The sequence below is a fragment of the Poecilia reticulata genome, linkage group LG23 (assembly GCF_000633615.1).
Source record: "Poecilia reticulata strain Guanapo linkage group LG23, Guppy_female_1.0+MT, whole genome shotgun sequence".
Taxonomy (NCBI): domain Eukaryota; kingdom Metazoa; phylum Chordata; class Actinopteri; order Cyprinodontiformes; family Poeciliidae; genus Poecilia; species Poecilia reticulata.
In genome coordinates, this window is record NC_024353.1 from 10,580,762 (window position 1) to 10,590,357 (window position 9,596).

A 9,596-nucleotide genomic window follows, 5' to 3' on the forward strand; every position below is an offset into this window, starting at 1 on the left:
TATATAAATATATACATTTCCTCTTAAAACAAAATGCCATTGCAGGTGCAAAAGTTACGATGCAATCTGCTAATTTTTAATGCAGACTTAAAAGGGTTGATAAAACATCCGAGATATTCTAAAAGGCACAGCTGTTGTATTTATGTCATCTGGTGTAAGTTTTATCTAACAAGCGCGTGTATTTCCATAAATAAGGTGCCCTATGTTAAGCTATTGCATATTTTTTTTCACAACACATCAAAATTTTATGTATTTAAACTGCATTTAATTTGAAAGAACAACACAAAGAAGCATAACCCTGCCTTTCCCCACCCTCCCTTTTGTAGCAACGAAACAAAATGAAGAGCTTAAATGCATTTGCCACTAAATGGAGATGGAGGGGCTGAACTCCAATGCATGCCTCCCTTTTTCAGATTGCACATATTAGACCAACAAACATCTCGTTTAGAATACTCAACCGTTTGCCAAAGATGGGCCTCCTCCCTCTAAAAAGCCATTTTCAATAATATTTCCAACAAAAGCAGAATTGATCATGTTTATTTTTGCAATATTTGTTCCAACAGGAGAGATATTTGCATATGAATGATGCCACCTGACCTTGTTTGGAAACACTTGTGAAACACTCTCCCTTTAAAGCAGCAACGCACGGAGGAATCGTCTGGTGCTCTGTGCGACAGAACGAAGGTGATTAAATGCTTTCTACACTGCAGCGTAAATTTGTACAGAATGCAAGAACTCTTAAGCTTGATTGGGGGGAAACGACTGAAGAGAGGGTAGAGAACAGTGTAAAATCACTTTTGTAAAGTATTGATTCATAAGAGGATACGAGATCGCAGGTATGATGAGCCCAAATCCCTTAGTGAAGGCAGAACTTTATAAATAAATGGTACGATTTGAAACTTAAAAAAAACAACAAAAAAACAGTTAAGTTGTAAAACATTTCTCATTTTCTGTCTCTCATTTGGTCTTCGGCGGCAAAATATATGTATATATACCGTTACACATAACATTAAAAATAATAACGTAAATAAAAAATATAAAAAGCTTTTTTGTTTTTTTTAGATATAAAGAACTTTTGATAGAAAATTAACAGAAAAAAGTAACAAACCCACCCTCTTCAAATTAAGAAAACCCCAAACTTTTTTTTCTTTTTCTTTAATCCATTAGTCTCCTATGAATGCACCAGTTTAATGCCCTGCCCGGTGTCCAGAACGGCTGGAGGGAACCAGGCCATTTTGCACCTCCTGAAGCAGCGCAGAAACACGCTGCACAGCCAGAACAGGTTCAGGCCGCAGCACCAGTTGGACAGGTGGATCATGGGATACGTGGCCTTGGGGAAGTGGGTCTTCCAGTGCTTGGCCACGTCGCTCCCGGTGGGCAGGTGAAGAGTGTAGTCGCTCCAGTGCTTGGACACGCCGTACGTGGCCGTCACTGTCCTGCCCTTTTCGGCCCACTGGGCGTCGCCGGTCGGGTCGCAGTTGAACTCCACCCACTCGGAGGTGAAGTCGCCGAGGAGGGGGACGTCTCCGGACTCCGGGTCGAGCCTGGAGGGCGGCAGCTCGGCCCCCTGCACCGCCATGTACACGCCCTCGGCTCTGCGCACTTCTTTGACCCACGGGAGGGAGTTCTCCGTGTCCAGGACGACGATGAGGCGGGAGCCATGGCTGGCGTTCTTCTCCTTCCACATGTCCAGCAGCTGGTTCAGGTGCAGACTCTCGCCTCCTTTGGGAAGGAAAAGGATATTGTGATTTACAGATTTCTTCTATTTTTGTCTTTTGTGTCACACTTTAATGTCTCAGATTATTGAGCAAGTGTTTTATATCAGACCAAGTTAAACAGGGTAACACAAAAAGTGAAGTTTTTAAATGATGCTTCCGGTCAGTTTGCACTCACGTACGCATTCAAACCACACCAGAGTTCACTTCGACCAAACCGAGACCTTTTATACATAGATTTCACAGTTTTGGTCAACTCTGGACTTTCCAGGCAAACAAGCTAGCGTTCAATTAAAGCGGACTAAACAGGGCTGGTGTGAATGCTTCCTTACAATCCCAATAAAACATGACAAAAATGGAGACATTTAAGGAATACGAGCAGAATATTTTGGGGGTATAATGGCAAGAAAACATTTTCCACAAATAATTGCGCTGTAATATCACGCATCTGCCAACACAAGAAAGATGGCAGCTGGGCACTAACCTGCCAGAGTCCAGGCCCCGGTGCCCTTCTGAGAATCCCCGCTGTAGAAAATCAAATACGTGTCGTGGCGAGGCCCGTCTGCCGTCCGGACCTCCAGAAAGCTGCGGAGCTTGTTCTGCACGGTCTCCAAGGTAACGCCGCTGGTGGAGTAGTCGCAGCCGAACGACTGGATCATGTGGTGCGTGAAGAGGCGCTGCATGTTGTTGAGCATGGTCGTGGAGCGTTGATTCAACTCCTGCACGTGCTCGGGAGGCAGGAGAGTAGTGGGCTGGCCGCTGGCACTGAGGCGCAGACACAAAGAGAGAGAGAAGAGAGAGATGTGAGAGCGGGGAAGTCGGAGGAGTGACACCAGCAGAGACGAGATGAACGACTTGGTTCGTTCCCTTTACGAGAGAGTGGATGATGGAGTGTCACGCGGCTGGGAGCAGGGAAGTGTCTTCGCTTTCCATTGAGAAACGTTCCGAACAGAGGAAGAAACCAAAATATAGGAAAAATAGAAAAACAAGGGCAGAAATGGGTCAAGGCAACGAAAAACAAGGTTGAAAATAGGTGAGCTCTAAGAGTATTTGGATGCATGTGGCACAAGGCTTTCCCGGACAACAACAACACGATAAGAGACACACACAACGAGCCAAGGCTTTCAGCGTTTCGGGGCAGCCATATATTTTCCTTTTTTTTAATCTTTCTTTTGTTTTTTTTTTATCTTCAGGGTTTGATGTTATTCATGGTCAAGTGGATGGCAAAGTCATACATCACACTTACAGATCTCTCCATACGGGAGCCACAACACAGAACACACCCCTGTGCCCTCACTATCACCTCCAAACATATCCTTAAAATGTTTATCTAAATGTCCGGGGTGAAAAGTCTCCTTAAAATCTAAAAATAAGAATAAAAAAATTTCAAATTTTCTTAATATTTTGGCAGGTTACAACCACAAACGTCACTATTTTTAACTAGCATGACCCTGAACACATCGTCCGCGATGTAAAACATGGAGTTGGGGAATCTTTTTCTTTGGCAAAAGACAAATTGCTTCGGTAGTGGCAGCATGATGGTGTGGGAGTGCTTTGCACACATTCCATTTCCTTCAATTCCACCCTGTTTGAACTACTTATATGCGATTCTAATAAAATATATTACATTTTGTGGCAGTGAGATGAATGCGAAAAAGCGAAAACTCTTTTAATCGTTTCAGATCCCATTGTGCTTTTGGGAGACGACGCTAGTGCTTTCTGATTCAGACCACATCTTACCCTGTGACACTTCCTCTTTCATCTTTAAAAAAAAAAAAATCGAGTCCTTTTCTCCCAAGCTCCCTCAGAGCTTCACCCTCTTGCCCCTCTTAAATAAAATCCTCCCCTCTGTTGCGTGTCCCCTGCCTCCACCACCTTCTCGCGGTGCTTAAAGCCTTCAGATCTCTCTTCCTTTTGTTTTTACCAAACTTGTGTCCCCTTTCCTTACCTCTCTGATCTCCCCGAGACGATGCTGCAAATATGAAAACACGGCGCGCAACCATCAAGAGGTTTTGATTATTTATTGCTGATTTCTCCCTCGGTCTTTCCCTACAGCCCAGAACATCTAAAACGTCTAAAAATCAAACCAAGATATATATATTTTTTTAGAGTAAGCTGTATGTGTTTTCCAGACGCTAACAAGCAGCTAAAAGACCTGGCATTCAGACAGCAGCCAGAAATACCACTAGAATCCGTCTGCATCCAGACAGCCAAGGTGTTCTTATGTCTGAAAACACGACCACGTAAGCGGTGTTTATCTTCTGTTGACTGACTAGGCTACTTCAAAAACACTGTTTTTTTTTTCTTACTCAGAGTCTGCTGCAGCTGAACAACTTAGTATGCTGCAAAAGACACCCATGGTCATCCCTGCAGGGCTCAAATATTAACATGTTTATTCAACTTTTTTTGTTTTTTTTATCCAGTTAGTCTTGTGTTAAGTCCAGAGAGGGAGAGGAATAATGTTTACCTCCCAAACGAAAAGTTTTGACATATTTTAAATGTAGTCTTGTCAATATTTTAAGTTATTAATCAACAGTTCGGCCTGTCATGATGACAAACTGTCCCAGAAATTATTGCAGTAAAAGAGAATATTGCCATTTTTGACACCATTTTGGATGGAGTGAGTAGCTTGTCAACTAATAAGCAGTTTCCTCTTGGGGATCGATAAAGTATATTCTATTCTATTCTACTTTAATTTAATGTAATAATAATTATTATGGCATATTAATGCAAATACATCCTTTCAAGTATAAAATAAAACCTTAATTTCTGAAGAACATTCAACAATGAAACTGGGAGACATTTTGAATACCCAAAATAAGTAAACGAAATAACCGAAATGCCTGTTTTTCCTATGGTACTTGTTTCTACTCCATTTAAAACGAGTAAAAGAAAACAGTCAGTTTTCAGCGTACGCGTCTGCAGCTGACTTAATTTTAAGGCCTTCCACACGTCTGTGATGGGACGGACATACCTGGAGTAGATGGTAGGTATCACCAGTGCGTAGCCAGCGCAGGTTCCTCCCAGGCAGCTGCCCAGGTCCTGGAACAGGCCGTGTGTGAGAGACTCCAGGGGCAACACCACCAGCAGGGCGCTCAGGAAGAGACCGTTGGAGGGCTGCGAAAATCCAAACAGCTTTTGTTTAGCCACAAGCGGCTGGCGTCGAGATAAACAGGCGCCGACACGAAATGAGACAGAAACGACAGTCGAGGACCGACTGTGCCGCTAATCGAAAGGCAAAAAAAAAATATGACGGGCCGTCTTTAACGGAGGAAGCGTTGTGTTACGCTGAAGAGAAACGAATAAACCAGGGGTTGATTTATGATTGTGCTTTGAAGCTGTCATTCAGTTGCTGAATATTAAAACTTAACAGTTTTCTGACCTGCGTTTTTTGGTAAGATACGGTCAGGAATTTAATTAAAACAAGGTGACTTGATGATCTGAGTGAACCTCGTAAAAACAGTTTCTGACAAAAGCCAAATCAATGCTACGTTCTGTTGAATAAATTCACTTTCAAATGCATTTACACACTTAGCTTCATAAAAAAAACGTTGCCTGCTCATCCAACGTGGTGCTGAAACTGTAACGAATTACATCTTTATTATGGCTTAAAACCATTTAGTCCGATTAATTGTGATGAATCAATTATTGAAATAATCGTCAACTCATTCGATAATTGGTACAAATGAATAAAAATACACAAATGGAATGATATGTTATTGCATTTTGGGCATTTTTATGTATTCTTTGTGAAAATAAGCTTAAGTAGTTAAATAAAAAATCTGCAGAATGGACCAATTCTTTTGATCTGGTAACTCATTCAATAAAATACTCACTGATGAAAATAATTAGCTGCAGCCGTAGTTTTCTTAAATGTTATTTTACATCTGCAACCAATTAAACTTTGGCTACATGGACTAATGTGATCAACCTTGGACGATATTTACTGCAATTCAAGTGCCGCTGCATTTAAATCTAAGGTAAACTAAAGAAAGCTTTTTAGGTACATTCACAGCTGGTAGCAAACGTGATTCACCATTTTGTGTATCAGGACTGGAGCAACCACAAGACTCTTCCAAGGTAAATGCCTAATAAGGCCAGTTAAGACATCAGTGCTATTCATGCAAGTAGATTGGGATAATTAAATTTGTTTCATGTAAGAGCAAAAGAGGCTCCGTTTGGGAAGCGACAAGAAATCATGTAAAGTGCTACAGTGATGTGGAAAAAAACTCTCGATATGATCATTGGGGTGATCCATAAACATTTCCGCATGCAGATGGTGGCAAAATGTAACAGCTTTCTAAGCCTTTATCTTACCTGCCACGACACAGCTCCCAGTATGACAGTCGACAGCAGACTAAAGAACACGAGACGTTCTGAGATGAGGCAGAAGTGTCGGATGCCCCGAGAGGCCATGACCTGGTCCAGACTCCGTCTACTTGACGGATGGGCCCGCCAGGCTTTCTGGCAGTCGGTCAGCTTGGTGTGGAAGCCCCAAATAGTGATCAGCAAAATGACGTGGCAGATGGCCCAGAAAAGGCCAAACAGGCAGAAGCCAGGGATCACCAGATACCAAAGCTCCAAGTGGCCAAGCTGTCCGAGACAAGGAAACAAATATATTTATTGGATAAATCTATACGATAAACATTGCCAAAATGTTCACAACCCTTGCAATTCTCCACGCAGATAGATAGACCAACACAAAGAAGGTGGGAATTCTGAAGAGGGAGGCTAATAATAAATGTTTTCTTTATTTATAGATCTATTTTTTTACGAAAAGTAATCTTAAAAGCCGTTTTATTTCATCACACTTTGCGGATTAACATAGAAACACGGAAAAAGTTAACAAAAAAAAAACAACTTGTACATGACTAGACTAGTCAAGATTATACATTTTGCTGGATGATAAATTGTCCCAGAAATGACTGTAATGGTGGTTTTGACACCACGACAACGCAAGGACACATTCTCAAAGATCAATACATTTTACATTCCAATAACCATTTAAATACTGGAACTGGAAGACATTTTAAATATACAAAATAAATAAACATGAATAAGAAATAAGATGAATTATGAAGTCTCTGTAAACAAAATTGTCCTTCCAAAATTCCCTGACAGTGATGTTCTCACCTTTAAGGCAGCGAAGACGAAGAAGGCCACCTCCATTAGACACAGAGGAAACAGGGACAGTCTCCTCCACACCTTCCCTAGTGAGAGCACTGGCATCCAGCGCTCACTGGGCCCGAGCCCACTAAAGTACACGTCCAAAACGGGCTCACAGAGCTGCCTGCCCAGGTAGCAACCTAAGGCATAAGGGTTGGCTGGGATGTCTAAGGCCTGAAAGAACACAAGCGAAGTAACCAACGCAAAACAGATCAAGTTGGGCAAAGCTAGAAGGGATTTCATCCTCAAGTCCACGACGAGAGCTCCCAGAGCCACTACCAAGCTGATGATGGCCGCCGACTTGGAAAGGAGCATCGTGGTGCTGGCGATTCCAAACCCGAGCAGCTCGAGCCACTCGGACGATGACAGCAGCATGGGTTTGTAGCGGACGGAGAGGCATATGCGCTCAGTCACGGCCCACACCGCCTTCATCACCACGCTGGCCACGAGGAGATAGTTGGCAACAAGCTCTGTAACGTTCGAGTCCAAGGTGGGGCTGTTGAGAAAGCACAGGAGTCCCAGCAGGAAGCCAAACCACAGGTGGAACAAGCTGAGGCTGGCCTTCTCCATGGCAAAGTAGTAATGGAGGATGCAGGCGATTGCCAGGACGAAGAGGCCGAGGATGAAGATGACCAGGATCATGGGTTCGCTCGTCACCTCCCAGCGTACGTACATGCCGACACACACCGCCACCAGGAGGTTGATGCTGGACAAGTAGCCCAGGCAGCACACGGATGTGAACACGTCCGCCTCCTTCGGTGCTGCCTTGACCGTCAGCTCCTCTTCCTCATCCTCCCGATCCATAGTTGGCTCGAACTCGACTTATCCAAATGCCGAACAAAGAGAAAAACACCGGATCAGTGTCCTGCTTTTATTCTCTGAGGACTTTTGACTCATCTTGATCTTCCACAAAATCAACCCCTGTTGAAAAACGAAAAAAAAGAAGAAAATTGATTACTGGAAAATAAGGAGTAATAAATGTAGTTGTCAAAGAAAAAGTAAAGTAGTTTCAGTAAACTATACAGTTTCCAGCTCATATTTCCCTCAATTGGGTTTTATGCTTCTGTCTTTGCTGTCCCTTTAAAAACAGTTTTGATCTTTGTGCTGTAGACTGCAGTTTCTAAAATTTTTGGTAATATAAATCAAACAAATTTAACTAATTATTTTATATTTTCATTCCTTTTATGATGGAAAAGATTAGTGGAATTCCTGATGTTTACTAAACCCTGCCAGCTCCTATTTTCAATAACCCATAAACAAAATGAATTATGAGAGCACATGCTCTGGCCTTAATAAAACCCATATTTTGCCAAAATGAATGAATGAATGAATGAATGGATGAATGGATGGATGGATGGATGGAATACTGAATCTGTTTTCGATTCAATGAAAAATATTTCCCCTCACTGGTGAAACTATAACCACCACAACAAATGCGAGCTTTGGACTGAATAAAAAGCACTATCCTGAATCAAAAACTGGACAGTTATTTAATGAAAAATAATTCAATTTTTTAAAACAAATCAGAAATTAAAGTTTTTTTTAGACAGTTTTTCGCAGGCTTACTACTAGAAAATTCGGATTCTTTCGAGTCTTCTGCTGAATGCTGTTTAACAACATAGGTATGCCTTATTCATGCTCATATTATCTACGTGCAGAATAAAATGTGGCTCCGAACCTTTTAATCGGCCAGTTTACGGACAGTTGTGCTCCCACTTTACATAATTTCAGATGTAAATCACCATGACAGCTTATAATGTTGACTCCAAACAAGCTCCAAATCATCTAAGCGTAACCATCATCGACCAGAAGTACGAGTGTCTTGTTTGGTCGGCGTTAAAAGCAAACTGAGGCCCTATTGTCTGTTTGTGACGATGTGGCACTCACTGAAGCTGAAAAGTTTGCTCACTATGTTAGCTTTCTCTGCTAACACTACCTCTAATTTGTGACGGCTCTTTAACTTACAGGAGCAACTGACTGTTTCTTTCACACCTGCTAAGAATAAAACAGCGGAAAACAAATGTGATATCTGTTTTATAATGGTAAAAAAAAAAAAAAAGAAGTGACTTACATGTTGGGTGTTTAGCTGTCAACAGCAGTGCTTCCGGATTCCTTACTACGGAATCTCGCTAGGGTAAAACGTGTGGGGCTTCGCTTTTTTGTACAGAAGCGAACTGTATTTGTCTTATAATGCCCCACAAATGTAACACGGAAAAATCACCTTACATTAACCTCACATTTATTAAAGCATTCAGTCAAACATATAATATTACTACTACTACTACTACTACTACTACTACTACTACTACTACTAATAATACTTGTGCTTTACATGAATTAGAAGAAAATACAAACAAAATAACAAAACCAAAAGAAAGAAAAATATAAAACTACATTTCGGTTCCCCATGTTTAATAAGAATAAGAATAAGTTGTCCACAATTTAATTCAAAAGATTTTTGACATCTGGAAAATTCAAAAGTTTCCAAAAATGTCCAGGCTATGCAACAAGCTTGTTTGATTATGAGCAAAATGTAATGCTTACGTTTATATGTAAAAAAAAAAAAAAAAAATCCCTTCTCACCCTCCGCGGGTGGTCTGTTTCATCCTCTGAGCTCGGATCCTCTACCAGAGGCCTGGGAACTTGAGGGTTCTGCGCAGTATCTTGGCTGTGCCTAGAACTGCACATTTCTGGACTGAGATGTCTGATGTTGTT

The 9,596-nt window shown here is 41.7% G+C and overlaps 1 protein-coding gene across 1 annotated transcript; it reads right to left on the bottom strand.

Annotated features, from left to right (window-relative positions):
- Nucleotides 1-521: 521 nt before the first annotated feature.
- Nucleotides 522-9,044, bottom strand: tmem168a (transmembrane protein 168a). The gene is made up of 6 exons (XM_008401050.1): nt 8,953-9,044; nt 6,849-7,802; nt 6,033-6,308; nt 4,690-4,832; nt 2,200-2,480; nt 522-1,722 (listed from the first exon to the last, which is right to left on the bottom strand). The coding sequence occupies exons 2-6, from the start codon at nt 7,683-7,685 to the stop codon at nt 1,172-1,174; spliced, it is 2,088 nt and encodes a 695-aa protein (XP_008399272.1). The 5' UTR covers nt 7,686-7,802; nt 8,953-9,044; the 3' UTR covers nt 522-1,171.
- Between the last annotated feature and the right edge of the window lie 552 nt (nt 9,045-9,596).

What these genes read in the sequence shown, in the direction of transcription:
- tmem168a (XM_008401050.1), bottom strand. Translation starts at nt 7,685, where the DNA reads ATGGATCGGGAGGATGAGGAAGAGGAGCTGACGGTCAAGGCAGCACCG. An exon ending in TCGTCTTCGCTGCCTTAAAG is followed by an intron (nt 6,309 to 6,848) that starts GTGAGAACATCA and finishes TGTCTCGGACAG; the next exon opens with CTTGGCCACTTGGAGCTTTG. An exon ending in TGGGAGCTGTGTCGTGGCAG is followed by an intron (nt 4,833 to 6,032) that starts GTAAGATAAAGG and finishes GGATTTTCGCAG; the next exon opens with CCCTCCAACGGTCTCTTCCT.